The sequence below is a fragment of the Podarcis muralis genome, chromosome 10, assembly GCF_964188315.1.
Source record: "Podarcis muralis chromosome 10, rPodMur119.hap1.1, whole genome shotgun sequence".
In the NCBI taxonomy this organism is placed as follows: Eukaryota; Metazoa; Chordata; class Lepidosauria; order Squamata; family Lacertidae; genus Podarcis; species Podarcis muralis.
In genome coordinates, this window is record NC_135664.1 from 76,467,396 (window position 1) to 76,490,012 (window position 22,617).

Genomic DNA, 22,617 nt, shown 5'->3' on the forward strand with positions numbered 1-22,617 from the left:
GGTGAGGGGAGGGGGGCGTGTGGGGGGGAAGCTTGGGAGCCAAGCAGGCAAGGGGGCCGGAACTCTCGGAGCCCCAGATGCCTCGGGGCCACAGAGCTGGAAGGGACCCACGGGTCATTCAGTCCAGCCCCCCGCAAGGCAGCTGTGGGGACTGCAGAAGGGAACCCCCAGCTGAAGACGGGTGGCAACAGCTGGGCGCTAACCCTAACCCTTTCCCCACTCCTGACCTCCCCCCCCCATGGGCTCAGTTCCCCCCCTTGCCATCAAGCGGTGTCAGGGGGAAACCGAGGCCTCCGTGCGGTGCATGTGCCCAGGACAGCACCTGCGCCCCCCCCCACAGACCTTTGGTACCCTCCTCTGGGTCATCTTAGCACCCCTGGGGGAAAGGGAAAGGCTGGCAGGCAGAGGGGGCCAATCCTGGTCCCCCTTGCCCTAAAAGGAGACCCCACTCCCAGGTCTTGCTTCAGACATTCATGCTCAGTGCAAAGTGGGGAATCCCATGGGGAATTTTGTCGTTCTCGCCATAGAGATGTAGCGTTGCAGGGTTGGCAGGGACCCCCAGAGGCCATCTAGTCCAAGCCCCTGCGACACAGGAGTTTTGGCTGAAGCATCCGTGGCAGGGACCCCCCCCCCTCTGCTCGGGATTGCCCTGGCCAGGGCGGACCCTCGGGCCATGTTGTTGTCCAAAGACGGGACTCGGGTCAGGGCAACTCTCCCAGTGGAATCCTCCTTCCTGCCCCACGGACTCTCCCCCGGCCCCGATCCCCCACAGCCCAGAGAGGTCAGGGACTGCGGAGAGCAGCCTCACAACGCTCATTGCAGATCCACCATATTTTTTTGGGGGGGGGGGAGGTTTGGTGTGGGGAGAGCGGGGGAAAGCTTGCAAAAGCAGTGGGGGAGTTGGGTGTGTTGAGAGGGGATGTGTCCCACCCGGCCCACGGCTGTAACTACCCCCCCCCCAGATGTGCCCGGGGGAGAGCAGAGAGGGAGAATGCAGCAGCTGACCCACATCCAAGACACGCGGGTTGGGGACGGACCTGCGGAACTCCCCGCCCCAGTTACTTACATGGCAGAAACGTAAAACTACAGGCAGGCGGCCATGGGCGTGGGCAGGAGAGAGAGAGAAGGTCACAAGGTCAACGTGTTCCTGCCCAGGACACACACAGGCGCGCAGCCCCCTCCCCCCAAAACACCAGCACAGCTGCCGCCACCAAGCCTGGAGTCCCACAGCTGCCCGTCACCGCCCCCCCAGCGCCTGCCGGGGGTCCCGCTCCCAAGCCAGCACTAGGCAAGAGCTCCCAGGCCCCTCTACGGCCCTAGCGAAGCTTCGGACCCTCGCCTTCCAACCCACGCGCAGAGGACGCAGGACAGGGGGGCAGGGGCCCGGGAGAGAGAGAACGGACGGAGGCTGCCCCCTGCCAGCCAACACCCCCTAAGAGGGAGATGTGGTATTGGCCGGAACCCCAGAATTCCCCTCTCGCCCCTCCAAAGCTGGAACAGTGCAAAGGGGAACTGCGGAACTCACTGCCACAGTGGCGACAAGCCACAACGGCTTAAAAAGAGGATGAGACAAAATCAATGGCCCCCGGCCGCAATGACCAGGCTCTTGTCTCCCGTGTCGGAGGCAGCGATGTTCCTGAATGCCGGCTGCTCTGGGAAACAAGGAGGGGAGACCATGGCTCTTGTGTTCGAATTCTGCTCGCTGGCTACCCACAAGGGGCACCTGGATGGCCGCTGTGAGGGCAGGAGGCTGGACGAGATGGGCCCCCTGGGGCCTGATCCAGCCTCGTCTTTCGGAAGCCTTTGATTTCAGATCAAAATGGAAAGCCGAAATTTTTTGGGGGGGTGTTGAGGTGGAAGGGAAGGCGAGGGAAGCCTGGGGGTTTCTAATATGTTGCTATGTCCCCAGGGGCCCCCTGCCCAAGCAGGCACCCAATTTTGCCAGAGTAAAGAGGCCACGGGCCTGATCCTGCGGGCTCTTCTGATCTTCTGAGTCAGGAGTCCAAACCATCCAAGTTACAGGAATCTGCTGCAAAGGCTGAACTGCTGGACATCGCCCCCCTTTCCCTGACACCCCCATACCCATCCAAACTTTGCAGGCGAAGAACTTCCAAAACAGGCACCCCAGGAATACATAGAGCTGCACCCCGGGAAACGAGGAGCCAAAGCTCTCCCATCCAATGTGCATTTAACATGCGCAGTTTCAACCGCACATGGTTCAAGGCCGGCAGGCTGAAACTGCGCGTGTGAAATCCAAGAAAAAGCAGAGAGCGAAAAAGCTCTTTTTTTAGGGGGGGGCACCAGGTTCGCTCGGGGTTTTCCCAGCACCTAAAGAGCTTTTAAGCTCTCTGCCTCGTTTGGGGGTGAGGGCACGGCCCGCTCAATGCGCCGGGTCTGGGGCGCTCGCGGGAACTCGAACCCAGAGCCACAGAAATCCGGCAGAGACTCGCACGAACGCCCCTGGCCTCCCAGAACTGGCGCCCAAAGCACAGCAGAGCGTGCAAAAGCTCGTTCTGACTTGGGGTACCCGCCCTGCTTGCCTGGCAAAGACCCCTTGGCATGTGGGCTCTGGGAGTGCGGGGGAATTCTCTCTCTCTCCCCCCACCCTGCAATTTTGGGGTACACATGGAACCCCAGAAACTGAACCTCTCACATCAGATGTGGCCGTGCCGCGCTTTAGAGAGCATGGAGCGTGGGGTGCCCGGCCCGGGATGCGCCAAGAGTTGGATTGGTAACCAAGAGGCTGCCACACTCCAAGTCGGGTTCAGACCTTTGCCTCTCTCTGGCGAGGGGGCCACCAGCGGCAGGGCCCAGCAAAATGACCCCCGGCCCACCCTCGAAAAAAATAGGGGTCTGCCAGCCTTGTTTTCAGGGATGATTCCATGAAGTTGCACGACTCTCTTTGTTCTGTGCTTTCCTACAGGGTTGCTGGCAAGGTCCGTGGGACTGGAAGAAGAGAGGGGTGGGGGGGCCTGGGGAACTGGGGGGGTGGGGTCCAAGGGGCAGGGGGAAGGTCGGCCACCAGTTCCCCCGTGATTCTGGCCTCGGTTGGCCCCAAAACTTCTCACCAGGACTAGAAACCTGAGGAGCCCAAAACCAGAAAGCCAATGCGTCCAGGGCTCTGCAAATTTCACCCCATTTAAAAAACCAGACTTGGGAGGCCCGCCCCCCAAATTCCCAGCTCAGTCACCGCCCATATTAAACTGGCCCAGCCTTCTTGGGTTTGCGGGGCGAATAGCACAGCAGCAAGACAACTCTTGCAGAGAAAAAGACACAGAGCAGGTCTTTTGGGGGGGGGGTCAGGCTGGGTTGGGGCGATTCCTTCCGCGATTGAGGGACCCAGCTATGCAGCTGGTTGCAGGAATCGCCAGGAAAAAGGCTACTTTGGGGGGGGGTCTATGAACAGCTGCCACCCTTACGCTAAACCCCATGAAGCAAGTGGGTGCCTCACCTCCCTAGCCTGAGAGCCCCCCCAAAAGATGCCTCCTGTCCTCATCCCTGCAGTGAGGGGGGGGGTTGAAAGATGGGGTTGGCCTTGGCCCCAGATTCGCTCCTGTGCGGGCAGAGTTTGATCCTGGGGGGCCCCCACACCTCCAAGGAACCAACCTTTCCCCGATCTTGTCGGAAGGTTCAGGGCAGATCGCAGAAAACCCTTCGCACACTGCAGAGGCGACCTGCGGAACTCCCTGCCACAGGAGACCGCGATGGCATTAAAGTATTGGACAAATCCATATACGGATGAGAGGCAGCCCTGCTCCTGCGTCCCAGTTGCTGGAAACCGAAGGGGAGAAGGGCTCTTGGGGTCGGATCCTGCTTGCTCAGGGAGAAAAGGATGCCGTCCTTTGGGTTCTCAGTGGTGGAGCCTGGCTCAAACGGCCGCAGGATGGCTCCCTGCGCTTTTTGGGCTAGAAAACTCTTGCGATCCATTCCAGCTCTACAATACAGTGGTTCCTTGGTTCTCAAACTTAATCCGTTCCGGAAGTCAGTTCCAAAAGCAAAGCGTTCCAAAACCGAGGTGTGCTTTCCCATAGAAAGCAATGCAAAATGAATTAATCCAAAACAGCAATTTAACATGAATTTTACTATCTAACAAGACTGTTGATCCATTGACTTCCCTTCCAAGATGGCGACGGGAGTAGCAGCCTCGTTAGAGCTCTCCCGCTCGAATCCATGGTTTTAACTAGCCTATAGCCGTTCCCTTGATTTTTGCACTGAAATGTTTTAATGTTGTATTTTAATCTTGTTTTTTAAGCTGTGGTTCAATCAATTGTTTTTATCTTTGGTGTTAGCCGCCCTGAGTCCAGTCTTGGCTGGGGAGGGTAGGGTATAAATAATAATAATAATAATAATAATAATAATAATAATAATAATAATAATAAAAAAAAAAACGAAAGCCATAAACAATCTACTGCAGAGCAAAAACAGACAGACCTCCGCGTGGCACTCAAAACGGAGCACGTTCAGCTTCCGAAAAAGGTTTGTAAACCAGAACATTTACTTCCGGGTTTGCAGTGTTTGGGTTCCAAGTTGTTTGACTGCTAAGCCGTCCGAGAACCAAGGGACCACTGTATAGCTGGGACCACATAATGGATCTTCATTGGCTCCCAGTATGTTTTCAAGCACAATTCAATGTGGGGGGGCTGACCTTGAAAGCCCTAGACGGCTTTGGCCCTGGACACCCGAAGGGCATCTGGTCCAACCCGCTGCAACGCAGGAAGAGGTTGGAGGAAGGAAATGAAACCCCCCCTTAAAAAATGAACCCCCACCTTCCGAGAAGCTGGGGGAGCAGCTGCCTCTCTCTCCGAGGCTGCCCTCCAGGAAGACAGGGGCAGGCAGTGGGGTGGCCCCCTTCTCTCCCTAGACAAGCCCTTGAAAGGGGGGGCGGGGGAGTCCTTTGGGGGGGTCTGTGCTCAGGCAGGAAGGAGGTTTGAGAGCAGGAACGGAGGCGAGGGCAGCACCGGGGAAAGCAGAAAGGGGGGGGGAGGCCCAGATGGCGATGGATTTTCAGGGGGGCGGAAGGGGGGGCTACTCACGAGTGCAGGCCGTGGACGCCCCCCTCGATCTGGGCCGACATCGTCCGCTTCTCAAACTTCAGTTCACCGGAGTACATCATGGACCTGCAAAGGAGATGCAGCCGGCTAAGTGTCTGAGGCGGAAGGGGGGGTCTCCAGGGGGCATCTAGTCCACCCCACCCCTGCTCAGGATGAGACGACGGTGTCCCCGGCCAGCCCCAGTGAAGAGGAGGCTGCTGCGCACCCCCCCCAAACCGCTCCAGCTCAGTCCCTCTTCTACTGTCCAACAGCTCTAACCATTGGGCGGCACTCCCCCCACCAACAGGAAGCCACAGTCACTCCCTGGACCCACCCGGTCAAACCCCGACAGCTAAACCACCCCGTCTTTAACCACAGAGGCAGGGCAGAGCCAGCTTGGCTAGAAGCCATCGATCACCCTTTCCTCCAGTGGCAGGGAGTTCCGCAGTTCCGCGGAGAAGGGCCTCCATCATTTTAGAAGCAGCTGTTATGCTTGCTTTTCCTTCAAGCCAGGGTACCCGAAACTCGGATCTCCAGCGGTTGCTGGACTACAGCTCCCATCATCTCTAGGACCAGGGGTCAGGGATGCTGGGAACGGTGGTCCCAAGACAATTTGGAAAACTAAAAAGAGAGAGCCTGGTCCATCTGTGACAGACCGGCCACCGGCCCTGGAGACTTTTGAAGACCCCTCTTGCGTTCTGACCCTTCTCCGAATGAGCCCTCAGAGGCTTTGTGTTCGAATCCTGCTGGCGGGTTTCCCATTTGCGGCATCCGGTCAGCCGCCGTGGGAACAGTATGCTGGACGAGACGGGCCTGATCCAGCAAAGTCTCCAGCACCCAGGGGGCTCACTGATGCAATTCTTAAGAGAATCATAGAATCTCAGACGAAAGGGACCCAAGGGTCATCTAGTCGAACCCCCTGCAATGCGCGAATCTCAGCTAAAGTCTCCAGGATGGTTGTTCTCTTTTTGGCAGAGTTGGCTTAAGGCTGGCATAGGCAAGCTCTGGCCCTCCATATGTTTTTGGGACTACAACTCCCATCATCCCTAGCTAACAGGACCAGTGGTCAGGGATGATGGGAATTGTAGTCTCAAAACATCTGGAAGGCCGGAGTTTGCCTAGGCCTGGCTTAAGGGATATTTTGTGGGATTCTTCTTCTCTTGGAAATCCGGTTGGAAGGAAGGAAGGAAGGAAGGAAGGAAGGGTAACCATCTATAAATAACCAAACCGAAATAACTAGGAGTCGGGTGCGATTTTAAAAATGCAGAAGCGGCTGGTAAGCTGCCTCTCCAGTGGAACACCATTTGACGTAGTTTCCTCTGAGTCGCACGGGCGACAGCTGGGTTGGTGTTGGCAGCTGAGAAAAAGCTGCCGTTTATTCCCACCTTCCGCCCACCTTCTGCGCGGAAAGGAAAATAACGTTGCCAAAACGTTGTGAGATTTCAAGGGAAGCCCGCCAGCAGGCAGAAGGCGCTCTCCCTACGGCGCTTGAGCAGCCACCCCACAGCGAGGGGCCTGGGATCCCCCATTCACCCTCCTGGTCAACCCTGGCCTCCAAGTTTCCCGTGCCAGAGTCAGGGAGAGGGGCCATCTCTTCCCTTAATCTGTGGAACTCCCTGCTGCAGGAGGCAGTGACGGCCAGAAACCTGGGTGGCTTTAAAAGAAGACTGGACTAATTTATGGGGTACGAAGGCGATCAGTGGCCACTGGCACATCCCCTCACTTCTGAAGGAGCGGCAACTGCAACACAGGGGGCTGCTGGGAGACAAATCGGCGCCAGGGCCCCCCTCCCAAAAGTCTGTGTCCCGCACAGTGCCGGATTTGCCTATAAGCTAAACAAGCTCTAGCTTAGGGCCCCACTCTCTTGGGGGCCCCCAAAAAAATTAAAGGGAAAAAACAACTGGAAGTATATTTCCAAAATATAAGATAAAAAAGCTAATAAAATAAAACCTACATAGAGCGACAGTGTTTCGTGTTGTGTCGGCTCTTATGATTTAAGGAATGGGCGCTGCCTGCTCCCTAAAATATCACTGCTTTGCTATTACTATTTCACATTATAGCAAGTTTCTAGAGACTAGATTATGAGTCTTTGTAAATTGTGTTTCTGAAGGAGCTTTTGTCATTGCCCAATGCCAATGCATTTGCATTGTTAAGTTCATTATGAATAAAGAATCATTTTAAGTTTGAGCTTAATAATCATTTCATGATTAATATACTTCTTCTTAATTGTATTTCACTATTAATATACAGTGGTACCTTGGGATGCGAACGGGATCCGTTCTGGAGCCCCGTTCGCATCCTGAATACAACGTAAGATGCGACTCTGCGTCGGTGCGTGCGCAGGTTGTGTTTTGCCGTGTCTGCGCATGTGCGTGACGTCATTTTGAGCGTCTGCGCGAGCGGCGAAACCCGGAAGTAACGCGCTCCATTACTTCTGGGTTGCCGCAGAGCGCAACCCAAAAGCACTCAACCTGAAGCACATTCAACCTGAGGTATGACTGTACTTCTTCTTAATTGTATTTCAGTTCAACAATTACTTTGATAAAATACCTATTCTGTGATGTGCCAATGGCTTTAGAGACCTACGAGGTCCATCAATGAACATACTGTATAGCATTTATCCGACACAGAAAACAGGGACCATTTGTTGTGGACAAAGGACAGCTGGACATAGAAAGGGCCCCCTGACCTTCAGGAGCTGAGGGCCGCATCCAGCCTGAATCCGGCCCTGGTCCCGCACCCCCCTGCGAGGAGAGAGAGGGCACCCCAGGGACTCACCGCAGGATGGAGAGGCTCTTTGCGCCAATATCTTGGCAGCCGTGCTGGATGCCAGCGATCAGGTAGGGCACGAACTTCTGGATGGAGCCCTTGTCCTGGATGGAGCCGGAGACGCCTTGTGCCACCTTGACCTTGTCTCCCTCGCTGAAAAGGAAGGAGGAGACGCTGCGTGGGTCACCTGTCCCCGTCTCCAGAGCCCCCGGTCACCCCTGGCCTCCGCCAAACCACATTTCCTCTTCCCATTCATCAAACCTTCTGATGGCTAATCTGAAAACCTGCTAACGTACCAAATTCCTTTTTTATTTTATTGCAAAATTTCCACACATACAAGGGGGGTGGGAATCAAAAGAGAAAAAATGAGCTTGTCTGACATGGGATGTTCTTAGATTGGAATAATGTTTACAATGCACATAATAAAATTGTCGTGAGGTCTAAGCGAACTATATAAATATGAATTTAAATATGGTAACATTACAGAGAATAAATGAAGAGAGAGAGAGAGAAAAGGAGGGGGAGAAAGAGAAAGAAAAAAGAAAAAGAGAGAAAAGAGAGAGAGAAAGAAAAAGATTGTTTATTGCATATGGACATGGTCGTTGTGTTGCCTAGACATTGCTAGGCAATGAGGATGATATGCCTTTGATCAATTGTTATGTTGAAATTTTCAATCAAAATTATTCAAAAGAAAAAAGGATGTCACCTGGTGCAGCCAGTCCCCACCGCACGACCCCTTGCTCTGCCCCTGTCTGGAAGCTGCTGCCCCTTTGCAGGCATCCGCGTCTGGCCTGCAAAAAGCAAAGGAAGGAGCGCGCCCCCAAGCCCCCCCTTGTCCCAGGTGCCCCCGCTCCGTACCTGAAGTACCGCTTCTGGCTGCTGCTGTTCTTCTCCATGGCGTCGAGGGAGCCCATCCCCCGGTACTTCTTCAGCCGGACCCCGTCCGAAAAGAAGTATTCGCCGGGGGCCTCCGTGGTGGCGGCCAGCAGGGAGCCCATCATCACTGGGGGAGAGGGAGAAAGGGGGGTCAGGGCCAGAGCGCATGGGGGGAGCCCAAGCGCAGGGCGGAGCTGGGGGACTCCCCACTGCAGGAGGCGGTGGGGACACCAACCAGGACAGCTCAGAAAGAGGACTGGACAAACTGGTGGGCAGTGCTGTCCTACGGCTGGAAGGGACCACCAAGGGTCATCCAGTCTGACCCCTTTCTCAGCTAGTGCATCCATGACAGATGGCCGTCCATGCTCAAAAACCTCCAGGGGAGATGGGAATGCAACAGGGACCAGGACTGGAAGAGACTGAGCAGGGCACGGATCATAGCTGTCAACTTTTCCCCTTCCTTGCGAGGAATCCTATTTGGAATAAGGGAATTTCCCTTTAAAAAAGGGGAAACATTGACAGCTATGGCACAGGTTCAAGGATACAGAACAAGAAAAGAACGAGGGAATATTCTGGGGATACGCAGTGGAGAGACTTTAACACGGACGGGAGAATTTACAAATTCCCAATCTGGAGGCCTGGGCGTAGGAATTACTGGAGGCCAAGGGAACATTAAAGAAAAAACATGTCTGACATTTATCAAGAATAAACCTAACTTGGGAACCCATCTTGGATTTTCTGTGAGAAAAGGAAATGAATGTCTTTGAGACACCTGGACGTAAAAGAAAAATCAATTAACAGATAGCAGAGAAGATGAATGTTGTCATAGACTGAATGTCTTAAACAACCGGCAGATGGAAAATCAGAAGTCCTCTTTTTAACGGCTTCTTTTTCCTTCTCTTCTCTTTCCCTTTCTCTGCTGTAGCGGTTTTTGCCTCTTTTCCCCATTTACATTAAGTTTTCTATTATGAATTGTTAAAAATAAAAAATCAACAAGCATCAGCGACGGAGACAAAGAGCGAGGCGTCAACTCCTTCCCTGCTTAGCTGCTCAGCCAGAGGAGGAGGAGGCCACCAGCATGCATTTTATTAATAATAATAATAATAATGTTATTAATGGTGATGGCGACAGGATTCCCAGCTCACCTGTCGAGGCTCCCAAAGAAAGCGCCTTGACCACGTGGCCCACGGTTTGGATCCCGCCGTCGGCAATGACCGGTACGCCGAACCTGCGGGCGTACTCTGCCACTTTATAGACCGCTGTCCCCTGGGGCCGGCCGCACGCCATCACTGGCCAGGAGAGAGAAAAGGAAGAGGGGCCGTCACTGCCAGGGGGCCAGCCTCCCGGAGAACCCCGAAATTTTGAGCTGCCAGGGTGTGCGGTTTAAATAGTGATTTAGTTGTATTGTTTCCGAGACACGACACGAAAGGGAAGGGGGCGGGGAGGGAGAAGGAAAAAGCAAGCTCAGGTTATGCGGAAGGGAGAAGCAGGAAGGGAAACATCTGAGACTCCCCAAATCCCAGGAGGCTGCTTGGCCTTGAAGGAACTGCCCTCTGCATATGCTCAGAGGTGGCCTCTTTTTATTGCCTTACCCCTGGGAACGGAAATAGGATCTGGGGCTTACAGGATGGAGCTATGAAGAAAGGGTCCAGCTGGAGAAAAAACCACTCATGTAATAATAATAATAATAATAATAATAATAATTTATTTATACCCCGTCCATCTGGCTGGGTTTCCAACAGAACACTAAAATACAATAACATTAAAAGCTTCCCTGAACAGGGCTGCCTTCAGATGTCTTCTAAAAGTTTGATAGTTGTTCATCTCTTTGACATCTGGTGGGAGGGTGTTCCACAGGGTGGGTGCCACCACCGAGAAGGCCCTCTGCCTGGTTCCCTGTAACTTGGTTCCTTGCAGGGAGGGAACCGCCAGAAGGCCCCCTAAGGAGGACCTCAGTGTCCGGGCTGAACGATGGAAGTGGAGACTCTCCTTCAGGTCTACTGGGTCCTTGAGGCCATTTAGGGCTTTCAAGGTCAGCATCAACACTTTGAATTGTGCTCGGAAACGTACTGGGAGCCAATGTAAGTCTTTCAAGCCCGGTGTTATATGGTCTAGCTGGTATATGATACAACTGTGGCTAGGATCTTGCCAGCACAAAGATGGAAGAGCGCTGAAATACCAACCAAAGAGGAATGGCAGGGGAAAGCGATGGAATAATACGCGGAAATGGCAAAATGAACAGAAAGGCTTTCAGACAAAGACAACAGAGAGTTTAAGAAAGACTGGGAACCGTTTATGTCCTATCTGCAGAATCAACGTAAAGAAATGGACTCGCTTGCGGGGTTTGATTAAACACTTGCAATTAACAAAACAAATGCAGAAATAGAAACACCACGTTAAAAGGATAGGAGAATAATATTTTTTTAAAAAATTAAAGAATATGAAATAACCAATAAGCAGGGAGAGATAATATGCCCCAAAACCAGAAAAGGAAGTCATGGTGGGGGGTGGCTTGGGGATCTATATTATATTTTGGTTTCTTTGAAGCAATATAAATAATAATAATAATAATAATAATAATAATAATAATAATAATACTAATAATAAATTTTTCATACCCCGCCCATCTGGCTGAGTTTCCCCAGCCCCTCTGGGCGGCTCCCAATCAAGTGTTAAAACAGTACAGCATTAAATGTTAATATTAAATATTAAACATTACAATTAAAATGGCTGTGGTGATGACAAAATTGTAAATATAGATAGCTAAGATAGTATTTTTCGCTCTATAAGACGCACCAGACCATAAGACGCACCTAGTTTTTGGAGGAGGAAAACAAGAAGAAAAAAAATATTCTTAATCCCAGAAGCCAGAACAGCAAGAGGGATCGCTGCGCAGCGATCCCTCTTGCTGTTCTGGCTTCTGAGAAAGCTGCGCAGCCTGCCTTCGCCCCATAAGACGCACACACATTTCCCCTTACTGTTTAGGAGGGAAAAGGTGCGTCTTATAGAGCAAAAAATACAGTATATATATTTTCAAAGGGCGCAGCGCTTGGGAGCTTCCCTCCCTCTCTTGGTAACCTTCGAACCCGCTCCCGGCCGGGACTCACCTTCCTGTGTGATGCAGATGGAGCCACAGCCCATGCCCACCCGGAGGGCGTCCACGCCAGCGTCGATGAGGTTCTTGGCCTGCGCTGCTGTCACCACTGTGCATCCAATAGGGGGGAAAGCAAAGGCACCTGTGAAATACCTGGCCGGCTGGGGGGGGTTGGGCTAGATGGCCTTTGGGGTGTCCCTGTCCAGCTCTACGCTTGCAGGTCTACTCAGAAGCGGCTAGGGAATAGGAATAATAAACATATGGCCAACTCTATAAATTCAAAAGGTTCGTTTTGCTGCTCTGCTATTGAGGGGGCAATGTCCCCTTTCCCATTTTTAGCTATTGGTATTCTAGCAGCTATCAGATTCCAATCGGACCTGACACTGAAGAAAGAATGGGAATGTGTGGAAAAATATATGACGAAATGTCGTTCAGAAACCACAGTAACAATATGTGTTGACTGAAGTTTGTAAAGTTAAGGATAAAATATGGAAAGATGGTTAAGGGGGGATATGCAAACAATATTTATAATACCTTAGCTGAGCTAAGGTGGAGGGAAATCACAGGGGTAGGAATAAGGTAAAAATATGTAATTAAAAAGAGATGCTTATACAGTGGTGCCTCGCAAGACGAAATTAATTTGTTCCACGAGTTTTTTCGTCTTGCGAGTTTTTCGTCTTGCGAAGCACGGTTTCGGAAAAGTTTTGGAAAAGCTTCAAAAATCACCAAAGTCTTCAAAAACCTCAAAAAAGGCTACCACAGCACGTTCTATGAGTTGCTCCTCGAAGTCAAGTCGCAACTGTATTAACGGTTTTAATAAAAAGGAAACAAACTTGCAAGACGTTTCCGTCTTGCGAAGCAAGCCCATAGGGAAAATCGTCTTGCGAAGCAACTCAAAAAACCAAAGTTTTCCGTCTTGCGAGGAGTTTTCCGTCTTGCGAGGCATTCGTCTTGCGAGGTACCACTGTATTATATATTGTATAACTTGGAAGGTATGGTAAAGAATGAAAAAATATAATGATTGGTCTAAGTAACCAAAAAGATCAGGAGTTATTTTCTTTGAATAGAGGGCAGTATTGTGGTTTTCCCCTCCATGTTACCTCTATTCTCAATTTAGGGTTTTTCTTCTCTGGGAGATGCATTGTAAAACAAACACTGCTTTCTCCAATTTCTCTGTTAACGGCGAAGAATGGAAATAGAATAAAGTTTTACTGATTTTGGGGGGGGGAAAGGGGGGGAAGGAAAAAAATATGTATCTGAATGTATAACCATAAAAAAATAAAAATAAAATTATTATCCTTATTTTCAGAAGCAAACCACACTGAAGTCCCTGGGGCTTACTTGCGAGTAAACAGGGCCGCAGCTGAACCTCTCTGTTTCGTACCGATTTCCGCCTTTATTTCCCCCGCCCCTCCAGAAATTTGACCCAACGAGCAAAACAAAACAGGCTTCATTACCTCGGCTGAAGCTCCCCACCCAACCACCCCAAGGGCGGGGGAGAACAATGTTCTTGTGGGGGGGGGGCGTGTCTCCCTGCCAAGGCCATCCAGATACTCACCATTGCCCCCAATGACCTGGAGATCCGGGTATTTGTGTTTGATGTAGTGGATCATGCCGATCTGATAGACGGAGTTTCCCTGAGATGAGTCCTTTTTTGGGCAGTTGGGGGGGAGGGGAGGGAAAGAGAAGAAAGGAGCCTGTTAACATTCCCGCATTGCCGGGAGGGGGGTTGGTCTAGATGGCCTTTGGGGTCCCTCCAAACTCTACCGTTCTAGGATTCTACGAGGGTTCGAATCCCCACTGGGCCTCGGAGGCCAGACACTGCCTTCCTCCGCCCAGGCTACCTCGCAGGGTTGTGGTGGGGGTTGAATGGGAGAGGACAGAATCAGGCCCACCCCCTCCAGCTCCTGGGGGGTGCATATAATTAACATTTCATAGGCTGACACCAATTTGCAAAGGCAGCTACAGAAGTACCTTGGTTCTCAAAATGACTGTATATACTCGAGTATAAGCCAAATTTTTCAGCATATTTTAGGCTGAAAAAGCCCCCCTCGGCTTGTACTCGAGTGAGGCGGGGGGCGGCGGAGGGACAAGCGACGAGAAAGGAGCCTGTTCTCGCCACTGGTCCCACCAGCTGCCTCTCGCAAGGGCAGCAGGCACGGGAGCCGCGGTTGGGAGAGGCGCAGTGCTCCTATGCCTGCTCTTGTGAGTGGCAGAGGCGGCGGCAGAAAGACGAGCAGCCCAAAAGGAGCCCTTTCAAGCTGCTCCTTCCTCCTCCGCCACCTTTGCCGCCGCCACCAGGTTTGTGGTGTGGTGAACTGGCTTATACTCGAGTCAATAATTCCCCCCGTTTTTTTGTGCTAAAATTAGGTGCCTCGGCTTATATTCGGGTCGGCTTATACTCGAGTATATATGGTAATCCGTCCCGGAAGTCCTTTCGAAAACCAAAGGGTTCCAAAACCAAGGCGCGCTTTCCCATAGGAAGCAATGCAAAATGGATTAATCCGTTCCAGACTTTTAGAAAAAAAAACCCGAAACAGCCGTTGAACATGAATTTTACTATCTAACAAGACCATTGATCCATAAAATGAAAGCAATAAACAATGTATTGCAGCCACACAATCAGTCCGTCAGGAGCTGAACCGGGTTCCACGGAGTCACAAAAAGAAAACAAAACAGAGCCGCAAAGACAAAAAACGCAAAATAAATAGCAAAAAGAGCCAGACCTCAGCATAACACTCAAAATGGAAATTACCTGAAGAAGTGTGCATGCACATGAAAGCTCATACCAAAAACTAACTTAGTTTGTCTCTAAGGTGCTGTTGGAAGGATTTTTTAAATTTAATTTTATTTATTTTGTTTTGTTTCGACTCAAAATCTAAGTGTGGCACTCAAAACGGAGCATGCTCAGCTTCCAAATAAAGTTCGCAAACTGGAACACTGACTTCCGGGTTTGCAGTGTTTGGGCTCCAAGGCGTTTGAGAACCAAGGCGCCACTGTACTCGTTTTATTTTCCAGGTGCAAAACCGGGGTGCTGGCGGAGGGGGGAGCCGGCTCTTCCGAAAAAGCGCCTCTGCGAATTCAGCACAGAGGACCATCCTTGCCCCCGGAGCCTCAGCCCTCCGGCCAGACGAGACGGGCACCCACCAGCACGACCACGTCGACGCCCGCCTGCATGAGGAGGTCCAGGCGGTACTTGTCGTCTTCCCGGGTGCCAATGGCCGCCCCGCACAGCAGCTGCTTCCGGGAGTCTTTGGAGGCCAGAGGGTAGTCGCGGTTCTTCTTCAGGTCCGTGCGGGCGATGATGGCCACCAACTCGTCCACGTCGTTCACGATCGGCAGCTTCCCTGCGCGGAGGAGGGCAGAGGGAGGCAGGGCGGCTGAGAGCCTGGCAGACGGATCGGGCCCAAGAGAGCCCAAAACCGCCCAGCGCCCAGAAAAAGAGGGAACATTTTGTCACATGTGGTGGGAATGTAAAAAGGTGAAATGCTTCTGGGAGGTGATATATAATGAGTTGAAAAAAATGTTGAAATATACATGTATAAAGAAGCATTTTTATTGGGCGTTGTGGGGAGTGACATAAATAGAAAGGAATGTAAGCTCTTTTTATATGCAATAACAGCAGCAAGAATATTATTGGCCCAAAAATGGAACCAAGAAGAGTTACCGACGATTGAAGAATGGAGGATGAAGTTAATGGACTATGCAGAATTAGATACAGTGGTGCCTCGCAAGATGAAATTAATCCGTTCCACGAGTCTCTTCGTCTTGCGGTTTTTCGTCTTACGAAGCACGGCTATTAGCGGCTTAGCAGCAATTAGCGGCTTAGCGGCTATTAATGGCTTAGTGGCTATTAACGGCTTAGTGGCTTTAAGAAAAAGGAAAGAAACTCACAAGAACTCGCAAGACGTTTTGTCTTGCGAAGCAAGCCCATAGGGAAATTCGTCTTGCGGAACGACTCAAAAAACGGAAAACCCTTTCGTCTAGCGAGTTTTTCGTCTTGCGAGGCATTCATCTTGCGGGGCACCACTGTAAACTAAAAGGAAGGATTTGAAACTGGCAAGACCAGAAATTCACGGAAGACTGGAGTAAATTTACGGATTATTTGAAAAGTAATTGTGAAGAACAGACAACGTCTGTAGGGTTGCAAGATGTTTTGTGAGGAGTATTATTGGAAGTAAAAATGGATAAGGGGGAGGATGATTTGTTAAGAGATGTAAAGGCAATATAAAGTTAAGAAATGCATAAGAAGTGGTTAAAACGGTGGATCATCAGAGGTGCTGATGGAAGTCCAAAAAGATTGTATAAGTGATAAGTTTTGTGGTACATTTTATAATTTATATGTTAAAATTAATAAAAAATATTATATATAAAAAAACCGCCCAGCACCCTGCTCTGGCAGGGGCCAACCAGGGGGGAGAACCGCAAGTGGGCCTGACTCTGGCTCCCCACCGCCTGGTACCCAAAGGTAGACTGCCCTAGGGGGTGGAGGTTCTGCTCTAATTCCTGCAGCGGAACCGGCCCAGATTACCGGCTCCAACTGAGGAGGGCAGAGCAACGCCAGCCTTAGGGGTCCATGGGGGGAAAGGGTAACCCACCCCACCCCCCGCATACCTTTTTTGCTCCTCTGAAGGATCTCATTGGCTTCTTTCAGCGTGACTCCGGCAGGGGCCACCACCAGGTCATTGCGCTTCGTCATGACCTGCGTGGGGGGCAGGAAAGGGGGCAGACTTGGGTGAACTGGCCCCAAACACACACAGACACACACACAGAGCCAGTTTGGCCACCCCAGGAAAACTGGGAGCGGGCATTTTGGGGGTGCCTCTAGACCTCCTGGATGCAGGTGGCACTGTGATCTAAACCACTGAGCCTCTTGGGCTCCGAAGGTTGGCGATTCAAATCCCCGCAATGACGGGGTGAGCTCCCGTTGCTTGGTCCCTGCTCCTGCCAACTTAGCAGTTCAAAAGCACATCAAAGTGATCATGCCTGACCTTCCTCCCAAGGCCTCTCGGCTGGTGGCCCTCACGGCCTCAAGTGGGAGGGAATTTCACAGTTGGACTACGTGCCGTGCCTCCATTCCAGGTAATTTGAGAGACTTCCCTATGCATCTCCCAACACACTGCAACTAATCCAGAATGTGGCAGCCAGACTGGGGACTGGGAGCGTTCACCGGGACCACATAACACCCATCCTGAAAGACCTACACTGGCTCCCAGTCCGTTTCTGAGTACAATTCAAAGGGTTGGTGTTGACCTTGAAGGCCCAAAACCTGGCCCAGTAGACCTGAAGGAGTGTCTCCACCCCCATCGCTCAGCCTGGATCCTGAGGTCCAGCTCCGAGGGCCTTCTGGCGGTTCCCTCACTGTGAAACATGAAACTACAGGGAACCAGGCAGAGGGCCTTCTCGGTGGTGGCACTTGCCCTGTGGAACGCCCTCCCACTAGATGTCAAGGAAATAAACAGCTATCTGACTTTTAGAAGATATCTGAAGGCAGCCCTGTTTAGGGAAGTTTTTAATGCCTGATGTTTTATTGTGTTTTTAATATTTTGTGGGAAGCCACCCAGAATGGCTAGTCAGATAGCTGAGGTACAAATAATAAATTATTATTCTAATATTAATATTATGAAGAAAGACTTTCTTTCTCTTTCCTGAATCTTCTCAGAGGATGGAGGAAGGCACAAGGGGTGGCATTTGAATTCGGCAGGAGACGGGAGACACTGACAAACTGGAACGTGTCCAGAGGAGGGCAACCAAAATGGTCAAAGGCCTGGAAACGATGCCTTATGAGGAACGGCTAAGGGAGCTGGGCATGTTTAGCCTGGAGAAGAGGAGGTTAAGGGGTGATATGATTGCCATGTTCAAATATATAAAAGGATGTCATATAGAGGAGGGAGAAAGGTTGTTTTCTGCTGCTCCAGAGAAGCGGACACGGAGCAATGGATCCAAACTACAAGAAAGAAGATTCCACCTAAACATGAGGAAGAACTTCCTGACAGTAAGAGCTGTTCGACAGTGGAATTTGCTGCCAAGGAGTGTGGTGGAGTCTCCTTCTTTGGAGGTCTTTAAGCAGAGGCTTGACAACCATATGTCAGTAGTGCTCTGATGGTGTTTCCTGCTTGGCAGGGGGTTGGACGCGATGGCCCTTGTGGTCTCTTCCAACTCTATGATTCTATGATTCTATCCCACGAATTCAAGGCGGACGTGAACGGCAGAGGCAGAAATTCAAGAGCCTTTTTTTCGGCAGCTGTGCCCTCTTTCCCCCAGACCCACATTGCAGGGGGTTGGACTGAATGACCCCTGCGGTTCCCTCCCAGCTCTACGCCCGTTCCTTCCCTTTCATCTTGGCTGCTGCCAAGGGAGGCGGGCGCCCCGGGTCCTACCTCGCTGAGCGTGGTGCCGTAATCCTTCTCGGAAAGGAAGTCGATGTCCCGGGAGGTGACGATGCCCACCAGCTTGCTGCCCATCTTGCCCGTCTCAGTGACCGGGATACCTGAGAAGCCGTGCCGGATCTTGGCCTCGAAGACGTCGCCCACCGTGTGCGCAGGGCTCAGCACCACCGGGTCCGTGATGAAGCCCTGCTCAAATTTCTGCAGAGAGAGGAGAGAATAATTGGGTGCCCTCTTCCCACCTTGGATCAAATCTACGCTTCCAGGTGCCGTAAGAAAGCTGCAGAGATAGCGCAGGATAGTGCGCAGCCCGGAAATGATCTCTTTCAGCTTCTGCCTTCTGGAAGAAGGTACAGGGTTATAAAAACTAGACTAGCCACCTGAAAAACAGTTTCTATCCAAATGCAATCTTGGTTTTAAACGCAGTGTAAGGTAGTCTTTAGACGCGGGTGGTGCTGTGCTCTAAACCACAGAGCCTAGGACTTGCTGATCAAAAGGTCGGCGGTTCGAATCCCCGTGACAGGGTGAGCTCCCGTTGCTCGGTCCCTGCTTCTGCCAACCTAGCAGTTCGAAAGTACGCCAGTGCAAGTAGATAAATAGGTACCGCTCCAGCGGGAAGGTAAATGCCGTTTCCGTGCGCTGCTCTGGTTTGCCAGAAGCGGCTTAGTCATGCTGGCCACATGACCCAGAAGCTGTAAGTTGGCTCCCTCGGCCAGTAAAGCGAGATGAGCACTGCAACCCCAGAGTCGGCCATGACTGGACCTAATGGTTCGGGGTCCCTTTACCTTTACTTTAAGGTAGTCTTTATGTGAGTATATTGTATTTAAAAATGGGGTATCAGAGTTTTTAGGGGGCTAACCAGGTTGGGATACCTGGGGTAGCAGGCTTGTTGGTTTTGAATGTCTTATGTAGATTCCCCCCCCCCCCCCATTTCGTTGTTCTGTATGGGACAATGACAATAAAGATTATCAGATCGTATCGTAAACCTTGCCAATTCCTGTGCCAGGAGAATCCAAGGCCAGGGACGCCCCCCCCCCCGGGATAAACTGGGGTGGCACCAGGAAACACCTGCAAGCCCACCCTGCCTTCCTCCAGGATGTGTCTCACACACAGTTCACATCCTCCATAAATGTGTCCAATCCTCTTTTAAAGCCATCCTTCAGCAAGGAATTCCGCAGATCAACTCTGCTCCGCGAAAAAGGGCTTTCTTTTACCTGCCCTGAACCTTCCAGCGCTCAGATCCATCTGAGGCCCACAAATTCTGATGTTTTAAGAGAGCGGCTAGGGATTTTGCTAGCCCAGAAATGGGGGGATGGCAAGATGCCAGCAAAAGAAGAATGGCAAGCGGAACTTATGGACTGCGCCGAAATGGCGAAACTTATGGGGAAACTCAGAGACAAGGACAATAAAGACTTTTTAGAAGACTGGGAAGCGTTTAAGACGTGCTTGCAGAAATACTGTAAAGAAACGGACTCACTAGCGGGGTTTGAGTAAACACAATTAAGGGGGGAAGTGTGTAAGTTAAGGAGCAATGATTGGGAAAACAAGAAAACGTAAGGTGTAATTTGGAAAGATATCGTATAAAAATGGTAAGAATATAAGAATATTTAGTTGGAAGATTTTTAAAATCAAGGTAAACAAAATAAGCAGAAGGAGCAAATATTTAAAGAATCAGAAAAGGAGGTTGGTGAATTATTAAATTGTGTTTATGATGATTGTCTTGAATATAAAATTATAAAACCTAATTTTAAAAAGAGAGGGCGAGAAAAACTTTCCCCTGCTGCCCACTTCCTCCCTCCCAGGCATCATCTTACAAACCCTTCCTTGCTTTTTCGGCCAGCCTGGGGGGAGGAGAGGTCCTGCTCCCCCCAAGTACCCCGGGGCCCGCCTCACGGCTCTGTCCCCACCCCAATACGGAGCCCTTCGCCAGCCCCAAATCTGGGCGCTCACCTTGACTTTCCGGACCTCGTTGGCCTGGAATTCCGGGGTGCAGTTGTGATGGATAATCCCAATGCCGCCCATGAGCTGTGGGGGGGGGGGAGAGACAAGCGGGGGGGGGGGCAAAGTCACAGGGGCTGCATTCTCCCTGGTCCCAGCCCCCCAGAATCCCCACCCCACTCCAGAGATCCGAATGCTGTTTTCTCCCCATGCAGAGCCTCCTTTTAACGGCGTCATACCAGTAAATCTGTACGAATGCCCCCAGGCATGTCCAAAGTCCGTTTCGGGGGCCTAATCTGGCCCACCGGTTAGTCTAATCCAGCCCCCCCGTGGCAGTTTATTTCCTGGGGTAAAATCTTAAAATAAACCTCACCAACTTAACAAAAGCTCAACAATCAACTTTGGGGTAAAATCCTTCAAAGGTCACCAATTTCAATCCTTTGGTCGGCCCTTCACTTCATCAAATCTGACCCTCTTTGGAAAAAGTTTGGACCCCGCTGCCCCAGACCCAGAGACAGAACTGCCTCCCCGGGGCTCTTGCTGGGGGGGGGGGAATGTGGAAACAGAGCGGGGGACCCACCCTACACCCCCTGGGAGGCCCTTCCATCTCTGGGGACGGCCACTCACCGCCATCGCAATGGCCATGTCCGACTCAGTCACCGTGTCCATCGGGGAGGAGATGAGAGGCGTCTTGAGGGTGATCTTGCGGGTCAAGGCCGAGGTCAGGTCCTGCGGAGGAGGGAGAGGGGGGTGGAGGGATGGAAGAGACCCCAAGGGTCATCCGGCCCAACCCCCAGGGCGCCCCCAAACCCCAAAGAGAAACAACAGGGCCAGGCGGCACTCGGCTCCAGAGGTTCTCCAAGCGGGCGCTCTCGCCCCCTGGAAGGCAGCGCAAGAACCTGGGCGGGGGGTGGCAGGGAGGTTCAGGGGGTGTCAATGACAATAATAATAATAATAATAATAATAATAATAATAATAATTTATTATTTGTACCCTGCCCATCTGGCTGGGTTTCCCCAGCCACTCTGGGTGGCTTCCAACAAAGATTAAAAATACATCAAAATGTCACACATTAAAGTTCATCTGTTCTGTCAAATTCATTGCACTAAATAGTTTCCATTGGGCTCTGAAGAAAGGGGAAACTCATTTTATTTTATTTTTAATTGTGTGGTTATTCTCCCTTAGTAGGTCGTGTGAACCGCTGATCTGAATAATGCTTTTTGAATGCGCTGGGGATGAGTTTATGGACAGGCATGGCCAAATTCGGCCCTCCAGATGTAGTTTTGGGACTACAACTCCCATCATCCCTACCTAGCAGGACCAGTGGTCAGGGATGATGGGAGTTGTAGTCCCAAAACATCTGGAGGGCCGAGTTTGGCCATGCTGGGGGCGCGCGCAAAAAAAACTATCACATACAAAAAGGGGTGCGTGTTTTCAAGCGATAAATTTTCTCCATAGACATATGACTTCCCATCTCATCCAATTTCCCCCCATATTAATAAACTCATTGATTAAACTTGTCTGTTTTATTATTACAAGAGTAATAATAATAATAATAATAATAATAATAATAATAATAATTTATTATTTGTACCCCAGCCACTCTGAGCGGCTTCCAACAAACAAAGACTAAAAATACATGAAAATGTCACACGTTAAAAACTTCCCTGAACAGGGCTGCCTGTTCAGTAAGACTGTTCCTATCTATTTTTCTTAACATATAGTATCTACCGAAGTTATTCCAAGGTGGCTGCTGTACTGAGATTGCAGCAACTGCTTTTGAAATATTCCTTGAGGAATTCCCAACTGGAGACGTCTCTCATTTTGTCCCTTGCAAAGAATCCTAGTTTCCCGGGGTCACCCCCCCCCCAGCATTTCTCGCCTCGGCCGGCCGCCTGACCGGCCGATTAGGCGCCGACTCCATTTGGCCTAATTAGCCTTGACGAGATTAGCTTCGCAGGGCCGGCAGCCTCCCCCCCCCCCCACATAGGCTGCGCCACACCAGCACTCCCCAAACCGGCGCCCCCTCCCAGATGTTTTGGTCAGGTGGGGAGAGGCTGGCGGGGTCCCCAAGAAGGCAAGGCAAACCCTGCGGGGGCCAGGTAAGCCACCCCCCTTTTATGGTGTATTCGAAGCCTGTTGCTGCTTTTTTTAGAAAAAGAAAGTTTGCCTATTTATATAAAAAAATAACATATACCGCTGGATCACAGAATGTACAACAATATCGTATTTTTAATAATTTTATCGTGTTTTTAATAATTTTATCGTGTTTTTAATAATTTTATCGAGTCTTTAATGTTTTTATCGAGTTTTTAATGTTTTTATTGAGTTTTTAATATTTTTATCGAGTTTTTAGTATTCTGTTGGGAGCCGCCCAGAGTGGCTGGGGAAACCCAGCCAGATGGACAGGGTATATTATTATTATTATTATTAATCACAAAAGAGCCATCTGATTCCTGCATTGGAGGGGGTTGGGATGGCTGACCCTTGGAGGGCCCCGTCCAACTCTACGGTTCTATGAAAA

The 22,617-nt window shown here is 50.9% G+C and overlaps 1 protein-coding gene across 5 annotated transcripts in view; it reads right to left on the minus strand.

Moving 5' to 3' along the window:
• Positions 1–22,617, minus strand: part of LOC114605320 (inosine-5'-monophosphate dehydrogenase 1) — a 63,909-nt gene that overhangs the window by 1,449 nt on the left and 39,843 nt on the right. For 3 of the 5 annotated variants that reach the window (XM_077935527.1, XM_077935525.1, XM_077935523.1), the window contains exons 4-14: positions 20,721–20,822; positions 20,106–20,180; positions 18,150–18,356; positions 16,384–16,471; positions 14,917–15,116; positions 13,327–13,418; positions 11,783–11,886; positions 9,821–9,964; positions 8,658–8,802; positions 7,809–7,952; positions 5,034–5,117 (exon numbers count right to left, since the gene is read on the minus strand). In XM_077935527.1, coding sequence (XP_077791653.1) covers positions 5,034–5,117; positions 7,809–7,952; positions 8,658–8,802; positions 9,821–9,964; positions 11,783–11,886; positions 13,327–13,418; positions 14,917–15,116; positions 16,384–16,471; positions 18,150–18,356; positions 20,106–20,180; positions 20,721–20,822 — 1,385 coding nt within the window. The remainder of the gene's footprint in view (positions 1–5,033; positions 5,118–7,808; positions 7,953–8,657; positions 8,803–9,820; positions 9,965–11,782; positions 11,887–13,326; positions 13,419–14,916; positions 15,117–16,383; positions 16,472–18,149; positions 18,357–20,105; positions 20,181–20,720; positions 20,823–22,617) is intronic. The other 2 variants (XM_077935526.1, XM_077935524.1) reach the window with 1 other exon arrangement.